General features: G+C 33.5%; 1 protein-coding gene across 6 annotated transcripts in view; it reads left to right on the plus strand.

The window, feature by feature from the left end:
* The window catches only part of FOXP2 (forkhead box P2), a 241,094-nt gene that overhangs the window by 107,327 nt on the left and 106,972 nt on the right, over positions 1-26,795 (plus strand). The window contains exon 3 of one of the 6 annotated variants that reach the window (XM_069462520.1): positions 19,997-20,071. The exons of the other annotated variants lie outside the window; for them this stretch is intronic. Coding sequence (XP_069318621.1) covers positions 19,997-20,071 — 75 coding nt within the window. The remainder of the gene's footprint in view (positions 1-19,996; positions 20,072-26,795) is intronic. 6 annotated transcript variants of the gene reach the window in all.

Raw genomic sequence — 26,795 nt, forward strand, 5'->3', positions numbered from 1 at the left:
TTCTTGAGAACCAAATTAAAAATAATTATGTAAGCAATTGATAGGGTTGTTATTTAGCATTCCCATTTAATGATTTCCAGCACTGCTAGATTAAACAGAGGTGGCTAATATATTTTTTTCCCTACCTTTTTGCTTGCTATTCTATTCAAGTAGATAATTATTTAATAAAAAAGAGAGTTCAGGAAAAATCTAGAAATAAATTTAAAAGCCTACTCAATAGTAAATTTCATGTGAAACAAATGATTATCATGTTCCAGTGGAAAACTAAGAACAAAACAGCAGTATGATTTGCAAAACTGGTTTACAGTATAGAATTTACATCCTCAATCAATCTGTCAAAGAAACATGACTAAATGCTCTCAGTGTGTTAGACACTTTGCTAGGCAGATACCAGGTACCATAGGGGATTCAAAGATGTTCCTATTCTCAGGGAGTTGACAGTCCAGCTAGATAAAAACTCAGGATAATAACCATTCTTCTAAGGCATTTTAAACAAAACTCATGGTTTAAGGTAAAAAAAAAAAAAAAAAAAAAAAAAAAAAAAACCTGCTTTACAGTTACGGCTTCTTAGAATGTTCCATGAAATAAATTGGGTTTCCATTTTTTGTGTTTAGTGAATCAGCCATCACTTATAGATGAGCAGGATAAGTTTTTCTTAATTTTTGTGCCTCCTGAGGCTTTGTTTGTGGTTCTTTAAAACTTGTTTGGAACTGAATTCCAAAGCCTAAGAGAGATATTGAAATGGGAAAACAAGTCTAAAGATAACAAATAATATGATAGAGATGATTAAAGGGAAAATGGGAGAGTCTATCATAAAAGGGGTTCACTCAGAAAAGGAAAAAGGTGAAAAAGGTATTTTAATACTTTCTATATATTAAAAAATCATCATGCCAAGAGTGGTAGGTATTTGTTTTTCTTCATGACTGGAACTAAGAGTAATAGGTACTCTGTTTTAATATAAGCAAAATCAGTACACTGGTAAGCTGGACCTTCGTGTGAGTAAAGGTTTTCAAGAGTTAGTATGTTTTATGAAAAATGTTTATAACTGCTGTTCTGTGTTCTATTTTCAATTTGCAAGTTATTTCTAGTGATCACTAAAACGATGTATGCTTGTAAAAATAATTCAAGCAACACAGAAAAGTATGAAGAACTGAAATTCTTCTGAATTCCAACCTCCTAGTAATACTATTAACCCACATTTTACATTAATATTGTCAGCATTTATGTATACATTCATGTGGCGTCATCATGCCAATCTAGAAATGAATGCAATTTTATATTGTGTAGCTTTTTATTATTGTTTTTTCTTTTCATTTTTTGAGACAGAGTCTTGCTCTGTCTCCTGGGCTAGAGTGACGTGGCATCAGCCTAGCTCACAGCAACCTCAAACTCCTGCACTCAAGCGTTCCTCGTGCCTCAGCCTCCCGAGTAGCTGGGACTACAGGCACATGCGACCATGCCCTGCTAATTGTTTCTATTTTTGGTAGAGATAGGGTCTCACTCTTGCTCAGGCTCGTCTCAAACTCCTGAGCTCTAACCATCCTCCCACCTTGGCCTCCCAGAGTGCTATGATTACAGGCGTGAGCCACCGTGCCTGGCCTATAGCTCTTTTTAAACATAAGATTTATTTATACGGCATAGTTTAGGACCATGGAAATGCGTGAACATGTTATAAATGACCTGGTGGTGTTCTGTTTATGCTTTGTAATAAAGGCAAGAGGCCAGAGTGTGGTATGTGGGAGAGGCATTAGGTTCAGGGTTGACTCCACCACTTGCTTGACTATAAGACCTTCAGGAAGGCATCTCAATTGTATAGCCTCACTTCCTTTTTCTGTCAACCAAAAAGATTTGACTCAGTCTCTAGCTCAAAAATTTATTATCCTAATGCTCTATTTTTAGCAAAAGAACCATCTCACTAACATTATTTACAAAAAAATTAACCTCCTTTATGTGTTATATGCCTAAAGTTTTAACTTTGATAATGAGTTAGTTCTTTTAATAGCAAAAAAAACAAAAAAAAAAAATTATTTTAAAATTTGGAAATTTGTGACTCATTTATTCAGGTTAAAATATTCTGATACTCAGAGAAAAGGGGAAATGTTGCTAGAATATTATATAATGTGCATATTCATTACATACAAATGTAGTTTCATTCCATTATATTCTGCATGCCCCCATGACATGCCAGCTTATCTGTTTAAGAGTACTTTTCTATGTGCTCAATTATATATGTAAGGTTTTTAATGAAGAAAAATAAAATAAGGAATATTTAGAAATATAATTATATGAAGGTCAGAACTGCGAAAATTGCTTTTCTCATGATCACTATAACTTAGCTTTATTGCCTAAATTATGTAGTAATAAAAATTATTTTTATACTCCTCAAGTAACCAGTCTTGGTTCTTGGTAAGAAATTGCAATATATTTATCTAAATAGAAAATAGTTCTTTTCTTTTTTCATAGTCACTTTTGAAATAGTGTCTTCCTAGTTTCTTTTTCTTCCTAGTATATTTGAAATCATGAGTTCAAGTATTTTAGATACCGTGAAATGAAAGAAAAAAAAAAAACTGAAAAATTATTCAGGAAAAACTCTTGATCCTGTCTATTATAATGGCTCTTATTCATTCAAATAAACATCTTTGTGGTATGGGAAATAATATAGAGCCAGGTTCAGGATACTCAAGTCTTAATTAACACTGTTACAAGTTGTAAGAACTCATACAAGTCACTTAACTCTCCTGAGCCTCAGTTTTCTCTTATGTGATGAGCGCTGCTTAATAATGTACATAAAAAATGTATTAGAAATGTAAGCTTCGATTAATTTGTGTAGTATTTTATTCTAAATATGTGAGCTCTTATAAAAATGAAATCCTGAATGAAATACTGAACTAAGAATTCAGCCATTTACTATTTACCTCTTCAGAGGTCAACAGAGTATAAACAAACAGATTGGCTTTGTTTGTTGCTCCAGTTCATTACGGTGCATGCTTTCATTCATTTTTCAGGAAATAAATAACATCTTTAGAAATATCTAACTTCATTTTTTATTCATAATAGAAGATTAAAGGGAGACAGTTTTGTTCTTAGTTTACATGGGTATTTTATGTTCCACTAGCTAAAATCTAGCTTAATAACTTAAATACATGAACTAGAAGAATATGTAACAATAATAAACTTATTCATTTTTGATGGCTCTGAATATGTGTTTGGATACACAGAAAAGCATGCTGGATCCTTTAAGAATTTAAAATAAATTTCTGCTTATTAAATTTTGAAATGTATGTTAAAACATAAATGGAATCCAACTTTTAAAAGGGAAGTATCCAAAAGATGCCACAGTTACCTATGCTACAAACACATTTTCAGATGATCTGAAGAATTTTGCTGTATTCTCCATTTGCTGTCCATTCCCTGATTACATTTCTTATTGAAGTTTTCTAGATATATTTTTATTCTTTTTAATCTTTTCCATATAAATAAAATACATGTTATTTAAAGAAAAAAAACTCTAGAATAAAAATCAGTACTATTGTGTCAATAACAGAGGATGCCAAAAATGTAAGGGATAGTATTATTTGGCATTATGCTTATGACCAAATAAATATTAACCAAAATAAATATTAAATATGGCTTCTACAATGTATTACCAATTTCTTAAGATCAGGAAATATTTTAAAAAATAAAATATCTTCCAAACATTAGATGCATGCATTACTGTTTGGAACATCCATATACCCATTCAGATTAGTGTGATGTGATTTGTCCTGCAGCTGCTTCAAATTAAGAACAGGTGTGGAAGACAGATTATGCAAATACTCATATTAATGTAATTGTCAAATTGGTGTGTTTACCAGTGTGCTTTTAAAGAGTAGACTGTACTCCTATTTTAAATGTAAATTAGCTTCGTTCTTGAGAGCAGCTATTGGGTAATGAAACTTGGTCCTGGCTTAGAAATGAATAATTTCTAATAGTGACACAATTCTAAAATTTGATATTTTTTTCCCCATTAAACTCTTTCATGTACAAAAAAAATGGCAATTCTATACTACTTTTAGTACATGCTTAGTCACGATGGTTTTGTGAAAGTTTGAGTTGATTCTGGCATTGGACTACTATTTTCTTTTATCATAGCATGTTGTGATTATTATGATAACTTTTGATCTCCTTCCATCTTTTCTAATTCAGTCCCATCTTTATGGATCTAAATGTTCAAGAAATAAATCCTTAGGAGAAATTGCATTACACTTATTTTAATAATAATTTTATAGAATCTAGTTACTTTCAATTGTATTTTAATATTTAAATTTCTTAATACTAATTTTGGTGTTTTAAACATTTTTGTCACTATAGAGCAGCCTTCTACTATGAATTCATCCATGCATCTATATGATGCTTTTGTACTTGTCCAGTGTCATGGTTGAGACAACTCTGCCCAAAATAGAGCTTCCTCTTACTCCATAGCTGGTTTTCTAGGTTCTTCAGTGACAAGCACTACAGGTCATTGTATCCAAGTGGGTGATGAAGGCAAGTGAAAAGAGGGGCTCAGGAGTCAACCAGAAAGGGGTACACCGGTCACATTTCCATTTCTTTTTTTAATACCTTTTTTCCTCTAACAAAACAAAGATTCTGAAGCCTTTATGATTTATTTTGCTTCATTAGCATATATTTAGTGTTTATTTTGTTTACCTGATAATGTGTTTATTTATGCTTTCTTATTTCACAGAATAGACAACTGAGACTTAGAAAGGTAAAATTATACTATCTGAGGCCATAGAGCTGGTAGTTTCAGCTAGATGGGAACTCAAGTCAGTCTGATTCCAAATAATGTACCTAAAACATTTTATCATCAGTAGCCTCTTAATGCTGTTCAAATTTCTCATTTTTCATTTTTGGAAAATGAGATCACAATAAGGGGAATGACAGGATATTAAATGTGCTTATTACTTTATCTTGAATGTCTTCATTGTATGGGATCCAGCTCTATTGATATGTTTTTAAGATAGAGCAAGAGAGGGGGTGAGGAATATATGGACTCCCCCAAGGAGAGAGTCTCATCACCACTACCATTAGAAGACTCCGCTGGAATGACTCTGACTTCCTTTATTCCCTGTCTCCTGTGTCCATCATCCCCACCTGGTGGGAAGCATTGTTGAGATGGCAATGGGACTTGGTAGTAAAGTTAGATGTTTACTCAGTATTGTGTGAAATAATCTTTTGACTGAAAGAAAAAGCAAAGGGCAGTAATGGACATCTACTGGAATTATTCTTGGAATCATGAGAATTTTCATGTCAAATGATAAGAAGTTTTCTGTTGGAAAGAGTACCGTTTTTTTTTTGTTGTTGTTGTTTTGTTTTTTATATCATTAGTCCTCTTCCTCCAGGTTTCCTCTCTACCTCACATCAAAATCAGGAGGGGGAAGAGGCTTATAGGGACCAAATCATAAACATTGATGCCAACAAGATAAGTTTCTCTGTGTGCAACTTGGAGTCCCTATTCCTCATTAAAGAGTCTATCATTAATCCTTTTTGGCAAGAAAAGGAGCTGCTACTGAGACCAACAGCAGATGAAAAGTAGCTGATCCAAGGGCTGCTGCTGCTTCCCCTGCAGGGATCAGAAGAAGAACTGCCACATCCTCCAGTCCCCTCATACATTCCTAGGGGTGACCGTGATCTGACTTGTTCCCCCCCCCCCAAGGAGTAAAGAATACAGTAAATGAGATGCTGGTACTTGGTGAATTTAGAAAAAATAATATAATACAGTGTTTTATTTTAATATATAATAGATATGCCAGTAGATTTTCATGCTTCATTCATTGAATCAAGTCCTAATCCAAAAATACACTCCCACAGAAAAGATCACCAAATGGTAATTAAAGGCCTTGCCTACTCCACAAACTCCACGGACATCCAGGGTTAGTGCTGCGCTATGAAAGCACGATGCCCTTATAAGCGAAGCAATAAATCCTTCATTTTGTTTCTACCTCTCACTGCTTTTGATATTTCTGATTAAGTTGGTGACAAATGCACTTCAGAAATACTTTGAATAGAATTTTTGCTTCTAGTTTGATGCTTTAAATTACACCTCTTTAAATTAACCAAGAATATCAGTTAAAGTGAGATTTCTACTCAGAAAAAAATTGATAACTTTAAAGATACTTTTTTTTTGCTTTTGAAGAAAAAATCCTAAAGCAAGTTGAATGCTACGTAATATATCTACTCTATTTCTATGCTGTTTTATTCTGCCTGTTAAATTATTATTTTTACTTATTTTGTAGTAATTTTATTTTTTTAACTCTTAAAATATTCTAAATACAAATTTTATATTGAGGAAGAAAGACTTTTTCTTTAAAAAATACTAAATCCCTGCACTAAGTCCTTGAGCTCAAACTCTGTCTATACATTCTTGGACGATGAGTCAGGGTGGAAAATCTAAGGTTTATTCTGTGCTCAGTGTCTTGATTTGAAATGTTCAGAATATAGACTTACTCAGAGATTGGAAGCTAGTTTAATATATTATGCCAGCCATCCTGAAAGCCATTTCAATAGATTCTGTACCCTGGCATTTGTTTTAGAAATAATTGCATGCAAATGTAGTTTAACATCTGTACTATGTCTCTTAATCCTAACCAGGCATTTTCCATTAGCTGTAGTCTGAAAATCACATTAAGAAAAATATATCATCTGTGAAATTATATTCTGAATGCCCTAAATAGCAAAGAAAGGGGCAATATCCAGTTAAACCTAGTACAAAGTGTTCCTTTTTTCCAAACCCCAAATTTTAAAATGTTCGTTTCTCTTCCTTTAGTACTGCATTATAAAATTGAGCTGAGATCATCTGTTTTCCAATTTTTCTTATTCAGTTTACCACAAAACTTTCTTAAACATGAAAATGTACTACTATGCCAAATTAAGTTATTTTCTTATTTTATGCTTCGTAATACAAAAATTTATTTTTGTACATCTAGTGGTAATACAATTCAGATAAGTTAAATTTTAGTACTCTCAAAAGCAGAATTTTCCAAGAAGAATTTTGAGCCTGAACTGACTTTAAATATACTATAATTTACTAATGTATTTAAGGAATTTGGGAAAGAATATTAAAGAATAAAACAAATGTAAAGTAATAGGAAAGCAATTGACTGAAAGAAAGAGAAGGAGTTCATAGAAACAAAAAGTTATTCCTTGCCACCAAGAAACTGCCATTAAAGATTTACTTAAAAGAGTATCTTGTGTCATTGTACATTGGTCACTGTTACTTCTTTAGGATTACACTAGTAGGACTCCAAATACCTCAGAAATTTTTTTTTTATGTGTTTGACCTTTCATTTATCCTCCAAGAGGAAAGGCAGGTGGTATACACATTTAATAATGAGAAATTTGATAAAGGCCACTTTGCTTTCTACAGAGCTCTTGAAGATCTGGCTTCTGCTTCTCTTTCTTTCTTCATCCTTAGAATTATTTTCTCTCACCTTGCTGGATTGTCTAAACTTCTCTGAATGTATCAGGGGGTCATACATCTTTAAGCCTTCATACAGTCCACTCCTTTGGTCTTAAATGTTCTCCACTTCCACCCCACCCCACCCCCATTTGTATAATAATGGCCATTTATTATTACCTAGACCAAAATGCCTTTTTTATCTCGTCAGCCATGTAAGTACCCCTTCTATTTCTATAGCCACCCTGTGCATACATCTGTTGTAGTGCTTGTTATGATACTCATCACTAGTAGTTTGTCTTCCCAATTTGTCTGTACACTCTTGGGCTTAGTCACTCCTACTTGACTTTGTACCCTAATTCTTAAACTAGTGAGTGGTGTTTTATAGTATCCAGCAGAAGTGCGATGGCAATGTATGCATAAAATCTGTTTGTTTTATCTGTTCAATAATTATGTATGTTAAATTTTGTCTTCCACTCTCCAGATATTCATGAGAAATCCAGCTACCTATTGTTTTCAAAAGAGCTTAAAATGTTCTCTTGAATAAAGCAAACATGCATACAACAAGGAAGCAAAAATACAATGAATAGTCCATCAGTACTCTGCAGGAATATCTTATCCTAGAAGTATCTGTTGACTGCTGCCTTCACTACCTCTCAAAATATAATAACTGTATCACTTATAAGAGCGCTATGCACATCTTTTGTTTTTCAGTTACTTTAGGCACATGAAAGATACTTGATTAGCATCCCTGAAGATTCAAGTTGTATGTATTCTCAATGAATAGACGTAGGCCTTAGCCTCCTCATAGACCACAGCCAGGTCATCTGCCCTATCCTTGATTTCAGTCTTATCTGTGGAGACAGCCTGGCTCCTTGGGTAAGAGGTGTCCATATCCTTTCTGTTATTGGCTCCTCTGCTGAGATTTCTAACAAGGGTGCCAGTTAGAGCCACATATGATGGCAGCTTTCTGAAGTGAATAAGAAGGGTATTGACTAAAAACAGGGTGAAAAATCTGATTTTGACATTGTTACATTCTATAAATCTTTGCTAATTCCTCGCTACTTTTTAAATCTTAAAAATATATTATTTTAAAATTAATCTAAAATCTTATGTTAGGAATGTCAGTGGATTTAATTGATTAATAGGAAGTACTTTAAAATCTCCAGTCTTCCAAATACCTATGGTATCCACATTGGGACCATGGCTGCCATTTAACTTTCTTTGCTAACCTAGCCTTTCTTTTAATGAAAAGAAAACTATTTTTTTGTTTAATTTAGAATCTGTTGAACAAGGAAAACTAAATGAGTATATAATGTTAAATATGATTAAAATAAAATATGCTAATGCCTATCAATCAATACATTAATAAACTGTGCCCATGTTGATATTTTGAATTTAACCTAATGTTTTGTTTTATCATTTTTACATATTAAGTTGTTCTTTGTACAGTGTAAAGTCTGATTATACAAGCCAACATTTTAAGTAGGGGGAAATATATTTATAAAACTTAAGTTATTACAATTTGTGATTACTTCACCTAAGTTTGCAAACAATGAAAAATGAGGGCATGCTCATAACTTTCAGCCTTCTCTTTGGTCTATTCCATATAAATGGATTATAACCTAAAGTTTGCACCAAAACTCATTTTTAAAGCTATTGTAATTTAATCCTAATTTTGAAAAGTATGATCATTGATTAAAATACATATATTAAAGTAGTCTTGTTAGTTTATATCTCTAGTTTCAAGTCACAAAAATAGACCTAAGACAGAAACAAAAACATAGGCTTTGTTCAAAGGATATATAATTGCTCAAAAGTACAAGAAAAAGCTAAACAAAAACCTGGTCTCAGAAAGTACAAAAAGTGGAGCAGAATCTAATGGACAGGCTACTTGAGTCCCAGTCGCTGGACTGGATGAACTCCCACTGTTTATTATGCAGATGTCACATACCTCAAAAGTCAAGTTCCTAGGAGAGGGAGTTTGATTGTCCTAGCTTGTGTCACCCTTCCTTGGGCCAGTCCCACCAATTTGCATATAATGCAGTGCAGAATGAGGGTAGTCACCAAAGGAAAACACTGATGCTGTTACCAAAAAGCGGAAAAATGATGGGTTGGCAAAATCAACAAACTTCCTCTTTCGTAACTTTGAATTGGTTTGCTACTAGATTGTAGCCTGGTTTTGACAACAATTTTCTTCTCAAAGAATTTTATTCTTTCAACACAAAGGAAACTCAAGACAATAGAGAAATACAGGGAAATAGCACCAAGTAACACATTTGCGCATGAAGATTCACTAATATATACAATTATACCTCAATCTATATAATGTATGTATTCCTAATGATTATAAAAAATCAAATGAATTATAAACTGGTTTGCTTTCTATTTAGATAAACATAGTCTTATCTACATTTTTAATTTGAATAATTGTCTCTTAATGAAATAGTAATCTCTAATCAAACTTTGTAAATTTGGATTTTCATGTTGAGTTTGTTACCAGTGAATGGTACCAATTTGGCATATGGTTACCAAGTAAAAGAAAAAAACACTGTTTTTAAAAATTTATTAATATATTACCTTTAAAGAAAATAAATATAAATATTATAAACTTTCATGAATCAATTCCTTTAATAATATTCTGCATGACCTTGGACCTATTATTTTTTTAGTCATATTTTCTTTTTTTTATTTCAAAATATTAAGGAGGTACAAATGTTTTTGGTTACATGGATCACTTTTGTAATGCTTGCATAATGGCTATAAGTGTGTCCATCACCCAAATAGTGTTCATTGTACCTATTAGGTAGGATTTTGCCCATCCCTTCCCCTCAGCTTGATTTCCACTGAGTTTTACTTCCCTCTGTGCACATGTGTGCTCATTGGTCAGTTCCAATTTAATAGTGAGTACTTGTGTTTATTTTTTTTTTCCCATTCTTTAGGTACTTCACTTAGGATAATGGTCTCCAGTTCCATCCAAATTGTTGCAAAAATCATTAATTCATTCTTTTTGATGACTAAGTAGTACTCCATGATATACACATACCACATTTTGTTAATACACTCATGAGTTGATGGGTAGTTGGGTTGATTCCACATCTTTGCAATTGTGAATTCTGCTGCAATAAACATTTGAGTGCAGGTGGCTGTTTGATAAAATGACTTCTTTTTCTTTGGGTAAATACCCAGTAGTGGAATTGCTGGATCAAATGGTAAGTCTACTTTTAGTTGTTTGAGGAATCTCCATATTATTTTCCATAGAGGTTATACTAATTTGCAGTCCCACCAACAGTGTATAAGTGTTCCATTCTCTCTACATCCACACCAGCATCTGCTGGTTTTGAACTTTTTAATAAAAGCCATTCTAATAGGAGTAAGGCAGTATCTCATAGTGGTTTTAATTTACATTTCTCTGATGATTAGTGATATTGAGCATTTTTTCATATGTTTATTAGCCATTTGTCTAGCTTCTTTTGAAAAGCTTCTGTTCATATCTTTTGCCCACTTTTTAATGGGCCTGTTTGTTTTGTTCTTGCTGATTTTTTCAAGTTCTTTGTAGATCCTGCGTGTTAGTCTTTTATTGGGTATATAGTTTGTGAACATTTTCTCCCATTCTGTAGGTTGTCTGTTTACTCTGTTGATTATTTCCTTAGCTATGCAGAAGCTTTTTAATTTAATCAAGTCCTATTTATTTATTTTTGCTGTTGCTGTAATTGCCATTGGTGTCTTAGTCATAAATTCCTTGCATACGCCAATATCTAGAAGTTTTCCTACATTTTCCTCTAGAATTCTTAAGATTTCATGCCTCACATTTAAGTCTTTTATCTATCTTTAATTAATCTTTATGAGTGGTGAGAGATATAGATCCTGTTTCATTCTTCTACATGTGGCTATCCAATTTTCCCAGTACCATTTATTGAATAGGGCTTCTTTTCCCCAGTGTATATTTTTGTCTGCTTTGTCAAAGATCAGTTGACTTTATGTGGATGGCTTTATGTCTGGGTTCTCTCTTCTGTTACATTGGTCTATGTCTCTATTTTTGTGCCAATACCATGCTGTTTTGGTTACTATAGCCTTATAGTAATAGTTTGAAGTCTGGTAAAGTGATACCTCCAGATTTGTTTCTTTTGTTCAAGGTTGCTTTGGCTATTCAGGCTCTTTTCTGGTTGCCAACTAAGCATAGAATTATTTTTTTCTAAATCTATGAAATATGACCTTGGTATTTTGACGGGGATTGCATTGAATCTGTAAATCACTTTGGGTAGTATGGACATTTTAACAATATTGATTCTACCAATCCATGAGCATTATATGTTTTTTCATTTGTTTGTGTTATCTGCAGTTTCTTTCCTCAGGGTTTTGTATTCTCTTTGTAGAGATTTTTCACCTCCTTGATTAAGTATATTCCTAGGTATTTTATTTTCTTTGTAGCTACTGTGAATGGTATTGAGTCTTTGATTTGACTCTCACCTTGACTGTTATTGGTGAATAGAAATGCTACTGATTTGTGTACATTGATTTTGTAACCTGATACTTTGCTGAATTTATTTATCAATTCCAGGTGTCTCTTGATGGAGTCTTTGAGTTTTATAGATATAAGATCATATCGTCAGTGAAAAGCAATAGTTTGACCTCCTCTTTACCCATTTGGATATCCCTAAATTCCTTTTCTTGCCCGATTTCTCTGGTTAGGACTCCCAGCACTATGTTGAATAGAGGTGGTGATATGGGCACCCTTGTCTTGTTCCAGTTCTTAGGGGGAATGATTTCAACTTTTCCCCATTCAGTATGATGTTGATTGTGGATTTGTCCTATATGGCTTTTATAATTTTGAGATATATTTCTTCTATGCCTAGTTTGTTGAGGGTTTTTATCATGAAAGTGTGCTTGATTTTGTCAAATGCTTTTTCTGCATCTGTTGAGATGATGATATGGTCTTTGTTTTTGCTCGAGCTTATGTGGTGAATCACATTTATTGATCTTCATATGTTGATACTCCCATGCATCCCTTGGATGAATCCCACACAAAGTGATTTTAAAATCACTTTGAATTGGTGGACCTAAGGAATCCCCATTTTGAGTATAATAAGCACTGTGCTCTCTTGTTATTCCCAGACACACCCCACCACCACCTCCAATCATGTAGACTTCTTTTATATCCCATAATTAATGATGACATTAGACACTTCTCACTATTCTGTATTATCCTTCCTAACCCTTATAAAACATTTGCTCTTCAGTGTCTCAAACTGTGGCTTTTCTAACTCCTACTCCCATGCATGCTACAATATATTCATACAGAGAATCACACTATCAGGCAGTATTGATTCTCACACTTCTGCTTAGTCCTCATCACTGTTTAGCAATTATTTCACTGGTCTCTAAACATCTTACATTACATTTTCCCCTATACCAGTTTCTAGCCTTCAGTGTACCTTAATGCTCCTACCTCACACCTGTTCCCTTTATTCTCAGTGACTTCACCTCCTAATTCAGATAGAAGATTTAGAGGCCACCAGGCAAGAACTCCCTCTGCCTCCCTCATTTACTCCTAAAACAAACTTATATTGACATCTCTAATTATGCCCTTTCATATCACAATAAGATCTTCTCTCCAAGGCCAATTTCTCTTCCTGTGCATAACATTTACCCCAGCCCATGACTTCCAGGAACTTGTCCTGGTTAGTTATACTTTTGTACTCCTGTATCTTCAAGTTCTCCCATTTTTCTGTGAGTCTTGCCTTCCCATCTTTAAAACAAAAAACACCAATGAAAAAAAATTATATGTCCACATTAATTTTATAGCAGACAATTATCTTAACTCTTTCCTTTTCTTCATCATTAAAGTTTTGGAAAGAATCATTTACACTTCAAGTTCCATTTATTTTTCAATGTATTATAGTTTGTTTTCTGTCCTTTCTACCTTTTTGGAATAGTTCTATTGAATGTCACTGACCATCTCAGAGACTTCTATTCAATTCTCATCCTATTAGACTTTGTCAAACATTTGAAACTTTTGACATCACTTCTCTTACCATTCCTCTTCTTTGTCTTTTGTTGGCTTTTTCTCATCTCCTGTCCATAATTTTTTTTATTCAATTTTTCTGTCAGTGTTGTTAAACTCTGGCTGAACATTATTGTTACCTGGGATGTTTATTTGCAAAAAATGCTCCACACCAGCCCTATGAATCAGAAGTTCAGAGAGATGGACTCCACAGTCAGTATGTATACAGAGCTCCCCTGGTGATGCTTATCCACAGCACAGGCTTAGGACTACTCCTTTGGATGATCTCACTGCCAGAACTTATCCACTCCTTGTGGCATTACCACCATGTAAGGTCATGATTCTAAAGTCTATATATCTTGCTTTGTGTCCTGAACTTAAGTCTTATATACTCAGAGGTCTGCTAGAAACATCTACCTAGATGTCCTGCAGTCCACCTCTAATTTGCTATTTTCAAATGAAGCAAATTGTCTTCTATTTCTTAAAATTTTTCTTTGTATCCTCTTATCTTTTAGTGATATCACATTTGGCTTCCAGTATTCTTTACTCTCTAACTCAGCCACTCAGGTAGTCTTCAAATCCTCTGAAGTTAGCCTCTCCTCAAATTGAGTATCCTTACTCACTCCACTGCTACTGGTTTGGTCCGTGCCATAAAACTGTGTAATGGAGCTTTGGGGCACTTTACGCTACCAGCCAGCTCCAGTCAGAACCTTCACTCTCATGCTATTCACTTGTTGCCTTTAAAAAAAATATGCTAATCCCTTTTACATCAGGAAATAACAGAAATTCTCTTTGGTATGCAGAATTCTTCATGGTCCCAGTCTTCGCAGCCCTGTCACTGATCTGTTCTCTCCATTCATACCATACTCTTACCATACCAGAATCATCACACTTCTTAGGCACAATCCTAAACCCTTTATATTCTCCCTTTCTTCTCACTTTTCTCTTCGAAGTAATTCGTGCTGATTTTGGGGGGGTCACCTAGAAAAATACCTTTTTTTTCAATATGATCAAACTGTATGTATTACTTAATCAATAATAATTTCTCTCTGATGCAGGAGTTTTTAACCTAGGATCCATGGATAGAATTTAGGAGGCCTATGAACTTGAATGGAAGAAAAATAGTATTGTTATTTTCACACCTAATTGAAACTCAACACTTTATTTTACTATGAATGGAGTCAACAAACTACAATAGTATTAGCAATATCTGTGACATTGTCAACAATAGAAATTACATATATTTTTGTATCTCATCACAGTTGGCAAAAATATCTAGAAATATTATTTATGTTCATTACTACTTCAAAAGTATAGGGGTTATTAAACTTGCAACTATATCTTATTTAATATATAAATAAAGAAGCACACTTTATTAATATTTCACAAATGTGACTTTTGAAATATTTTGAGAACTAAATCTCAGTATAATTAATTTTCTTTCTAATCCTTTGTGCTTTATTTTATGCAACTAGATATTTTTCTAAGAAAGCTATCCTAGATTTTACCAGATTGCCAAATGATTCAAAATACCAAAAAAAAAAAAAAAAAAAAAAAAAAAAATTCAAGAAGCCCCACACGTGGCACTTACTTTGTTGTATTCTAGTTTACAAGACTGTTTTATTCACTCTCCTTTGGGGGTGAGGACAATTTTCATTCATTTTTATAACCTCATAACTAATAGAGTTTATAGTTTATAGTAGTACTGAAAAAGTGTTGACTAAGCAATAGAATAAAAGAATGAAAAATTACCTGTCACGAAGATATCCCAAACAGAGGGCAACATTTCTTAAAGTGTGATCATAGACCCTTTAAATCACAATCACCAAGATGCTTGTTAAAATGCATATCCCTGGACCCTATCCCAGATCTTTTCAATCCGAATCTCTAGGAATGTAGCCTTGGATCTGCATTCACAATAAGCTTCTCCAGAGATTCTTTTACATAATAAAGTTTAGAACCTGTACAATAGGAAGCATGATGCATAGTGGCCTTAAAATAAATAAATAAATAAAAACATGACTTTTTACAAATAATTTCACCTCCCTGGACATCATTCCCCTCCCATGCAAATGGCCACACCATGTTCTCCTCAATATTGTGTGACTTTTAAAGTCTTTCTGTATCACAGAAGGAAGTAAGGCAAGGCTAACTACTTCTTTAGGACAAAGAATGAAAATTCTTTAGCCATGTGCTTATATTGATTTGGTCCTCTGGGGCACATGGTCCCTGCTTCTTGTTGCCTGATTCCAGAAAATAGACCAACTACTCTGATCTACCTGTCTTGTGAAATACTCAAAACGTTTTCCAGACATCAGTTCTCTTTTCTTCACTTCCTCTGTCAGAGAAAGGCAGTTTTAATCTGTTTTTCAGAGATGGGCTAGAGAAAGTATTGAACATAACAAACACATTAACTTCTTGCTTTGCTGCACCACGTATCTAAAGGAAAAAAATATTTCTTTATCCATGTGGGAGAGACTTTGATTTTTATCATGAAGTCTACTGATAAATTGAAAACTTTCAATACAGAAATAATGTGTTGGGAATATTTGCATCCTTTATAATATTTTATACATAGAACTTTAATAATTTTTATTTGAAAAAAATGAGTGCTATTTTGAATCAGTAATGATAGCTAATAAATATTAAGTATATGGGTACCAGCACTGTTTTAATTACAATTCAATGTATTTAATAACCCTGTAACAATTTTACTTATTACTCACTTTCTAGAGTGAGAGGCCAAGAGAAGCTAAGTTATCTTACTCAAGGTCACATCACTAGTTAAGTGTTGAGTCAAGATACGAGCCCTGGCAGACTGTCTCCAGAGCCAGTCAGTATTCTTATTTTCAACACTAAATGACGTACTCTTTATTGTTTTAACAGAAAATTACAATGATCCATATTTAACTGAAGAATAGATTCCTTCTGAAGTTAATGTTGAAAGCCCATTCCAGTACATTGTCCTGGCCTTTTCACTGTTAAAAGGTTCTTTGGTGCTTATTTGAAACAGATGCAAACACTTAAAACATCCATTCACATTGTGTTTCCCTGTGATTTGCTAGAATATGTCAGGTTGCCTCCAGGAGACCCATTTCTAAGTGACTGTCTGATTTCATTTGTCTTGCTACTCCCTTTACAAACCTGCGACTTCATGGGTCTGCTAAAGCATGGTTGGTCAGAGGTTTATTAGCATCTCTTGCCAACATTCTGTCTCTGTCTGTTGTAGAAAGCTTTAGGGAAGCCATGAGAAGAAACTGGGTGGATTTTTCAAAGGACAATTTCTTCAACTAAGCCTATTGGCAAGACATGATGACAGGATAATGGTAGTTCAAAGTTTATTCTCACTTACTTTTAACTACAGGAATTATTAGTTGGGAGTTATTTAAAAGCCTTTGCCTTTCAAATGGTTTGCTTTTGTTCTAAGTTATTGTTCTTTAGTAAATTTAAGATTAAATTGACCTTCTATTTTCACAAATTTTGCCTTTTAACTCCTTATTTTTATTGTTTGCTTAACTCTTTTGATTATTTAACTGTTATATTTTATAATTGTGCATGCAAAGTGACAGGTGCAAGGAAATGCCACTATGAGCCCTCAGCATGGGACAATTCTATGTCTCTTATCCCTAAGGATAGATTAATGACAGTACCATTAATGTGCTTTATTTCTCTCTATGGTAATAGAAATGATTTGGCAGGAGTGTTTTGGTTAGTCAAAGTTTCTGATTAAAAAAATATAACATGTCATGGATTTTAGAGAATAAAAAAGTAATGAAAATATACTTTGTACCAATCAAAACATACCTTTTTTGATTATTTAAAAGGCCCTTTAGAATCTTGCTTTTTGTCTAAGTTATCCTCATGTTTATCAGTTAAATCATATTTGGGAAATGTTTGTGGTAACCACTAAAGAAGATACGTTTGGAATATACTCAGATTTGCTGAAATTGTTTTTGAGACGTTTGAGCTAAGAATGGGAACATTCTCTCTCCCAGTGAAGCTTTAGTCTACTTCCATCCCAAAGCTCCAAAAGTGTGGAAGAAATCTAGGGAAAATCTCCTTATAATGAAATCTTTCTGATATTTTGGCACCTACGTCCCTTAAATGGTAACTATACCCCTTTATTGCATAGTATCTTTTGTATATTTTTATCACTGTACTTGTACGTTGTCTTGAAATTGCCTGTTCATGTATTCCTCCGGGGGTGAGACTTACTCCTCTCTGTATCTTCCTTTCTGACCTGACTGGCATAACAAATCTTCAGCATCCCAACATGTTTGGTTAATGCTGAGGAAACAAATTATAATATTTAATTTGGGTGCTCTTGAAAAAGTTCAAGGTGATATTGCTTATTTATAGAGTTTAATTTTCAGTGTTAAATACAAATAGTGTCACGGCAGCTTTGGAGTTCTTATAACACTCAGGGGTTTTTTTTATGGTTTTTTTTTTTTTTTTCAGATGAGTGTCTATCTGAGGTTTTTCTTTTTGTTAGTCTGGTTCATTGTTACGGTATGGAGTAGCAGTTCATTTTTTAAGGGTGCTTATGACCTTGTTAAATAGCAGTCCAAAAATTGTATGGCTTGTTTTGATTTTAACCAAAGTTACAGCTGCCTAGCTGTAAAGCAGTCAGTTTCTCTTATTATGACTAGTTCTTCAACTTGTACTGTTTTAAATTGCCTGCAATTAGCATATTTCAACCTTATTTTTAGGTTTAAATTGCAGTGTGAGAGTGTACTCTCCTCTTAGCTAATTAGTGCTATCAAGGAACAGTAGGTTACCTCGTTAGTACCATGTGCATTTAATTAAAGAAGAGAAAATTGGAGTTAACCTCATAGTTAATATTTTCACAGAGTGCTACAATGCCAACACCTTCAATTGGAGTCACACCCCTGTGTATCTAATTATTCACTGGTGCCAAATAAGGTTAGTAGGGTACTACAAGGCTGTTGACAAAATAATTTAGATGAAAATGTGTTTGTTGGATTCTGACAGTAAAATATAACTCGAACATTTTCCTCCCAGTCTTCATCTGCCAGCATCAGGTGACATACTTCTTCAGAAGAAACAGAAGGAAAGGACATTTTGGAAGCCATTTTTCTTGTTTGAATTAACGTTATTCTTATCTTGAAGAAAATGGCATATAGTCATGTAGAGCATATACAATCCAGTTCTTAAACAGAGCCCCTGAACTCCATAGATGTATTTGAAAAGAATTATTTATAAGATGTAATATTTACATGCATCAAACCACTACAAATACTCCCTGACACCTTTAACACATCCCTCCTTGCTTTTCTTCTTTTCTGGTATAGTTATAATTTCCCTTGTGGATCTTATGAATGGGGATCATCCTTTCATATCATACATGAAGTCTAAGGATGTGTTGTCACATGGTCTATTCAAATGCAGTGTAATCCTTTTGCCCTTCAGACAAAATCTTTGAAATTTCTAATGCTACTTAGGTAAAAAATGACATTCCATGTCATTTATCAATAAATAATCACTTTGCTTTTATAGATAAAGATGCAGGCTATACATTTGAGTACATCGAGTAGTTTTCAATGCAAATGGTACAATTCAACAGGTTTTAACAGATATTATGAAGCTTAGCTCCATAGTCTTAGATATATTTTAATGGTAATAATTGTGATAATGTAATACATAGCCAAGGCAGTTTATTTAAAGAGATTATTGAGATTATTCTCACATTACATGGAAGGACAAGATTTATGTTTATTTGTATTGGTTATAATTGATTACAAGTCAGAGGTTAGCTTTTTCAAAATTAAATAGAGATAATTAAGTTTTAAGGACAAATAACATTTCATACATTAAAATTGCAGTGCCATTTAAATATAGAGGAACATTTATGAATATTGGCCATAAATTTAGTTAAGAAGTGGGAAGTGAGGTTCCTAAGGCAAGATCATGGTACAAAATTAGTGAATTTGTTGATTGTTGGTTAATTTACTGTGATTCAAATATTCAACTACAGGCCGGGCGCGGTGGCTCACGCCTGTAATCCTAGCACTCTGGGAGGCCGAGGTGGGCGGATCGTTTGAGCTCAGGAGTTCGAGACCAGCCTGAGCAAGAGCGAGACCCCATCTCTACTAAAAATAGAAAGAAATTATATGGACAGCTAAAAAAAATATACATATATAGAAAAAATTAGCCGGGCATGGTGGTGCATGCCTGTAGTCCCAGCTACTCGGGAGGCTGAGACAGGAGGATCACTTGAGCCCAGGAGTTTGAGGTTGCTGTGAGCTAGGCTGACGCCACGGCACTCACTCTAGCCTGGGCAACAGAGTGAGACTCTGTCTCAAAAAAAAAAAAAAAAAAAAAAAATATTCAACTACATATCTGGCCAATTATTCCTATTTTTAAAATCTATACTAGTATTAACTATGAGACGAAGATGGAATATTCTTATCTATGTTGACCTACCAATACAATAATCCAAAAAAAATAATTTTTAAAAATGATAATGTACATTATTAACATAAGCCTTAAGATTGGAAAAAAAAAAGCCAACTCCTGATTCTCTTTGTTTAACCTAGGAATTGCTTCCAGAAACAAAATTATGTGTCTGTGGCCACTCTTCTGGTGATGGGCATCCTCACAACACATTTGCAGTAAGTTTCATTGGACAATTAGAAATTCAGCTACTAAGGACAAGGCCATGGACCCAATCCCACTAAATAGATTATCTGTGATTTTTGTATAGCCAATCCTTTCCATTGGTGCAGATAATCAAGATATGACTACTGTTACGATACAGATGTGATTAGCTGGTTTTCTGTTACTTCTTTTGTTCCTACTTCAATTATGTTTCATCAGATATACCGTTTACAATTTCTGTGAGTTGATGGTATAAAGGGCTACCTTAAATATACAAAGCCTGTGGCACCACTACCTTTTTCTTGAGCTTTAAGTAATAATTTGATAAGAAAGTACTGATATGTAGAAAATAAATGGATAGAGATTATGGATTGATCCAATACATATTTTAAGGAAAAGTTGCTATTCCATGTTCTGCAGGTTGCCATATAAATATGCTAAGGCTTTTTTTTTTTTTTACATATTCTGCCACTAGAGTGTAATTTGTCTTTTTGGACTATAATATTTGGTGAAAATTGCTTTTGTGACCCAATTCACATGCCAGTTAGCCTTGGAAATGAATAGTAATCCTGAAGTGTCAATTCAAAAATTTTTAAATAGTACAACTTCATGTTTATGTTTAGCACGGATTCTACCTGTATTCTTAAGAAATCTCTAAATATGTGAAGTCATGTATTTTCACATACAGTCGGCCCTTTGTATTCATGGGTTCTGCATCCGTGGATTCAACCAACCATGAATCAAAAATATTCAGAAAAGAAATGGATGGTTGCATCTGTACTGAACGTGTGCAGACTTTTTTTCCTTGTCATTATTCCCTAAACAATACAGTATAACAACTATTTACATAGCATTTATATTGTAGTACATATTGTAAGTAATCTAGAGATGATTTAAAGTATATGGAAGGATGTGCATAGGTGATACGCAATACTATGCCACTTTATATAAGGAACTTGAGCATCCCTGGATTTTAGTATCCATAGGGATCCTGGAACCAATCTCTCATGGATACCAAGGGATGACTACAGAAGTTTTGCTTGTTTCCTTAAGAATTGATGTACTTATTTACTCTCAATGGCGGGAGTATTCCTAAATGGACTCACACAAAATTTATGTTTTTTACTACTCTATACATACTATTTCCTAATTATAATTGATAGAACACAACATAAGGCATAAACAAATAATCAGTGTCTTCCTGAATGAAGAAGAAATGTCTAATTCCATACTTCGGTTAAAAAGAAACTGAAAGAAAATGAAAAGAAAATGTTTTCCATACAAACAGTGTCAGGCCAGGCCTGGTGGTTCAGGCCTGTAACCCTAGCACTTTGGGAGGCCAAGCAGGATGGATCACTTGAGACCAGGAGTTCGAGACCAGCCTGAGCAACATAGCAAGACTCCATCTATACAAAAAAAAAATAAGAAAAATTAGCAGGGCATGGTGGCATGCACCAATAGTCTCAGCTAATCAGGAGGCTGAGGCAGGAAGATCCCTTGAGCCCCAGGAGTTTGAGATTGCAATTAGCTGCGATGACGCCACTGCACTCCAGCCTGGGCGAGGCCATGTGTTTGAAAAAAGAAATTGTCAAATTAATATGGAACATTTATGGAAAATATGAAAATTTTTAAAAATGTTAGACACAATACAAAAATAAACTTAGAAATTGAAGCACCAATAACGTGCTATTCTGTGGAAATAATGAATGCAAAGGATGGGTAACATGTTAATTTTGTATGTGCATGTTTCAGGATGATCTGAAATTATCTGGTTTGGGGTCTCATTCATATTAATCCTAAAGTATTTGGCCATCCTGAGCTTTCTGTGTAATAATATTTCAAAAAAAATAGCAAAAAATTAAGAGTGGTGGTAAGTTTTGCTGAAGCGATATAATTAAATGTATGCAAAGTTTAAAATACTCTTAATTTCTAAGTATTCTTTCTAAGTCTAAAGGAAGAAAAATTTAAGGTAAACTTCAAATATAATTATATACTTTAATTTAATAAAGAAGATTAATTCAAAAATATACTTTTAAAAATGGGACAGTGTTCCTAATTGTTAACACTTTTTCCTAAAAGAGTCTTGATGGAAAAAAGTATTTTCATTAGACTGAAGAGTGAGCTGCCTAAACTACTAATAGTGTTTGTTCTTTATCTAAAACTACTTCTATCATTTAAAAAATTCTCTATTCTACTGATAAGAAAAGAAACTTATGGTATCAGATCTTTATATTTTCACTGACATGTTTTCAGAGTGAAAATGAGACATGGAGAAATTAAATGATTCACCAGAGGCCATATAATTCCTCAAGGGTAAGGCTGAATTTATAGACCAAGTTTGTGATCACCAGTGTATTGGTCTTTCCAAAAGTATGCCAAATTTTTCACAATTGCCTTGAGTGCTGTGCAGAATAAGAATCTGAGGTTCTTCTATGTTTATGATATTGTATCCCACCTTTCAGGATGAGGTGCAGGCACTCTACATCCTGAAGGAGTACCAGAATGGGTTAGTGAGATCCGGTATGGCTGGTGGGGTAGGAGGAGCATGACAGTTTGCCGTATCTGCAGTGCACCAACTTAATACTTCAAATGAGTCACTGAGTGACTTTATACTTGGGGTTTCTTGGCCTCACAACAAACAAAGGGGACATTATTTAAATATTATTAAGTAGATACTTATTTTTCATTATTGATTACATTAAATACAAACTTTCAGCAGGCTAAAATGGCTATATCATATGGCTTCAAATCAAGACACAAACTAAAACAAACATATTATCTGTTATTTGTAGTCGGCAGCTTCTATGTGATGAGCATGGTTCTTTTCTAGTATTCATTAAATTTTTAAAGTACCAATATGCCAAAGTGGTTGTCTACTAAGTCTGGAGCATCATAAGATTACTGTTAGGCTAAAAAAAAAAAGGAGGAAATGTATGGAAAGGATAGATACAGGCACCTAAAGCCAGCCACATTCCTTTATCTGTGTAACTGACATTTATAATAAATAATGAATCATTGTATGTAATAGTTCTCAAATTTTTAAAAGACAATACATAATGCCTATCAATGGATTAATTTACTATTACACATTATTTATATGGTTGGTCAACCTTCACACATACACACACCCATGCCAAAATTTCAGGCATGTGTTCCAAACTGGAAGATTATAATATTTTTTACTCTTCCTCCACCTCCATTTCATTTAAAAAAATTACAATCCTTTATTAATAAGGCTGAAGCAAAGTGCTATAAATTGCAGAGTGTGGGGAGGAAGCCACTTACACTTACCAAATGTAGGTTAAAGCCCAAATTACCTTAAAGGAATAATATTACATGTTTGTGACTAAACAGAGATCAAAAACTCTCCATAGTACCATCCACTTTCGGGTATTAATTGTATTTTAAGTTACTAGCAAAACATGCAATAAAAATGTATTTCATAGGGATATTGTGTGGTGTTTTGGTTTGTTGATGACCATCAAAGATTAGCTATCCTCTGAGTGTTGTACCTCCCTATTATCGCATTGTTGAACAGTAGTGTTATTTTTATGTACCCACTAAAAAGTTATATTTATTGTGCCCTACCAATTCATTGCATTACTGCACAGTGATTGTACCCACTTATATTATCTTTACCTGAAAATTGTACTACTTGTTATATTTAGAAGAAATATTTGGGCTCCATAGTTGAATATTTGATATTCTAAGAGTAGCAATATAATACCCTTATTACAACTTTGAATTTCATGGGGAAAAACATTAAATTTGTGGCTTTAAAGACAAAAATATAAAAGTAAGAGAACTTCATCATGTGAGATTACTTTACAGTGCTTGCTTTTCACATTCAGTTTTTTCAAATGGTGTCTATCTTAATCTGAAAAAAAAAATCTTCACTTATTTTACTTGTCTTTCAAACTTTAGTACTGGATAGATACCTTTCTTTTTTCCTGATACAGCTTTACAAATGGCTAATTCTGCCAAGATCCTAAATTTCACAATCTTTGAATTCTCTACCACAAGATAGTAACCCATGTTCACTACTCTGTAACTCTACCCTTTTGACACCTCATCTGTCTGAATGACCTCATTAACACCTATTTGCAAATAATCTTATTGTTAGTCTCGCCTACAGGTTTTTACACCTAAGTGAATACTATTTTACATAGGATTCTGTCTGTGAGCTCTAACTGCTAAGGCAATTATGCTGAATGCTTAGGGTCTTTGTCTTTTGGCTGTTATAGTATTTTTAAAACCTTTAGCATTGGGACAAATGAATCTTTTGATAAACAAAAAATTTTGGACGTATTATCTGAATATGAAATTTGGCTGGCTTGGGTCCAGCTGCTTTATATTCCATTCAAATTAAATTACATCGACCACATTTGATCTTTCCCCCTACAGGTCTTTACTCTGTTATGATTGCCTCCTGAATATTTCTTTTTGATGGGGATTCTGGATCGGAGGAAATAAGAAAAAGAGGATAGTGATGAATTTCAAGACTCTTTTTTTTCTGTTCCAAATCTCTCTCTCTCTCTAGGCTTTGTGTAAATTCTACCTAGCACCAAATAATCCATCCTTTGGGCTCTGGAATTAGCTCTTGGGCTTGAATATTGGGCAAATTACTTGACTTTTCTTGGTTTCATGCTCTCAATCTGTAAAATTAGAACAATAATAGTACCTACCCTGTAGGGTGGTATTATTTGATAACTCTAAAAAATACTTACCATCATGATAGCACATAGGAAGTATGCAGTGGATGTTGAGTCAGTATCTATTTCAGTATCAATATACTCTTGCTTGGACTAAAGAGGCAATTCTGTTTGGTGTAAATTTTTAAGTATATATTAAATATTTTGTATTAACACTAAAAAGAGGCATTGGACATTGTACAAGGTTGAGTGATGGCCAAGACAGATGGAAATGTTCCCCACTGAGAGGAAAGTCTTTATATTCATTAATTTAATGTGAATACTGACTTACAAAAATCAGTGTTATACAAATGCTTTCTCATTTGTTAAGTGTAAGATAGCTAAGTAAAAGAGACAGAACTCTGCCTCACTGGACCTAAATGATGTCCTCTGGCAGCCAAAAAGAATTATGGCTAAAAACTCTAAGGAAGAGTGATTGTCCTCTCAGTCGTCTGTATCCAGACAGAGCACATGTACAAGGTTAGGAAATACATGTGGCAATGTCAGATTACCTCCAATGTTTTCTTCCCTTCTGTGTTATAACTATATTAGCAGAGAGTAACCAGAAGTTAAAGTGCAAAGATGTATAGTATAAACTTGAATTTATTCAATTACAAATTAGATGTTAGCAGTACAAATTAGATGTTATTTCACTGTGTTTATTTTTGAGTAGTTTTTAATTGACTATTACGGTGATATCAGTACTATGGTCCTTCAGTAGGAAATAAACTTTAAGATAAAATATTTCAAACACTTACATTATAACTGATTTTGTTAATGCTATAAAGAAATGATATAGAGACAATGTTTAGGGCTACTATTTAAAACCTTCCAGATGCTTCATCTGAAACAGAATAAAGGTTTCTGTTTTCAAAGTCTTGGCTGACATTTGTATGCAACTTTTTGATTAATCTTTTTCTTTCCTAGTACAATTCAAGATATTAATAATTATCTTTATATACCTCACTCAGCTGGGATGTAGCTCCCTGAGCTCAGTTCGTTCTAGAGACCTCTCCTAAGTGATTGCCTCTCACCTTCTATTTTATTGTAATATTTGAGATTGCCATGAATTCTCTTGATGTTAGTTCCAAGAAGGACCAGTAACAGAGCTTTTTCAATGGATACTCCTCTTTGAAATTTATTATGAATAATTTACTCCCCTTGATGATTCACCAAAGCATTAGTATGGCAGAAATTGGGGGCTGATGAAAGGATGATTTATTTGGTTATCTGGTTTTGTTGTTGTTAATATATTTTCATCAAATAAATTGATACACACACTATAATATGTATGTGACAATAATGTGAATTTATGGTGCCCATTAGGACAGACTATTTTTCCTTTCACATTTCAAAGTTATTTGTAATAAGTGATAGTCTCTACAAATATGATATATATTTGGTATTAACTTCTTAAAGTTTTCTCTGTAGTTCTTGAATATTTCTAAACTTCACTTAGGGAAATGTGTATTCTTTAATAATTGTATTTCTGTTCTCTGTATATTTCCACATCAGCTTATTTTAACGTAATAAACCAAAAGACACAGAAAACAAGTCAGCTTAGTGTATAAACCTTTATACTTGTGCCTGAATTATGGAATAAAATTGTTACTGACATAGTTCATGTGGCAATATATTTACTTTAAAAATACTTCTAAATAACTGGATTTTTAAATATAATTTTCAATACATAGGGTGTCAGGTTAAGCAGCACATTAAAACTTAAACTGAAAACTGTATATTATCCTTTAAATCTTTATCTAGTGGAGTTCAGAAAGCCTCCTATTACCAGAGTTCTTTTGTGCTATAATCACATAATACATCATACAACTTAGATGAAATTGCACTTGTTTACTTTCAATGACTCCTATTCTTTATCATAATGATAATAAATCTTATGCAAATAGATTCACAGTATTGATAAGCTAAACAATAAAGTCTTGTACCAAGTTAAGAATTTCAGAATGGAACTTTTTTCATATTTAGCATCAAGGAACAGTTTGAAATGCTCAGGCTGTCACAACCATGCTTCTGAGCTCCTTTCCCT

Source organism: Eulemur rufifrons, chromosome 29 (genome assembly GCF_041146395.1).
Source record: "Eulemur rufifrons isolate Redbay chromosome 29, OSU_ERuf_1, whole genome shotgun sequence".
Lineage (NCBI taxonomy): Eukaryota > Metazoa > Chordata > Mammalia > Primates > Lemuridae > Eulemur > Eulemur rufifrons.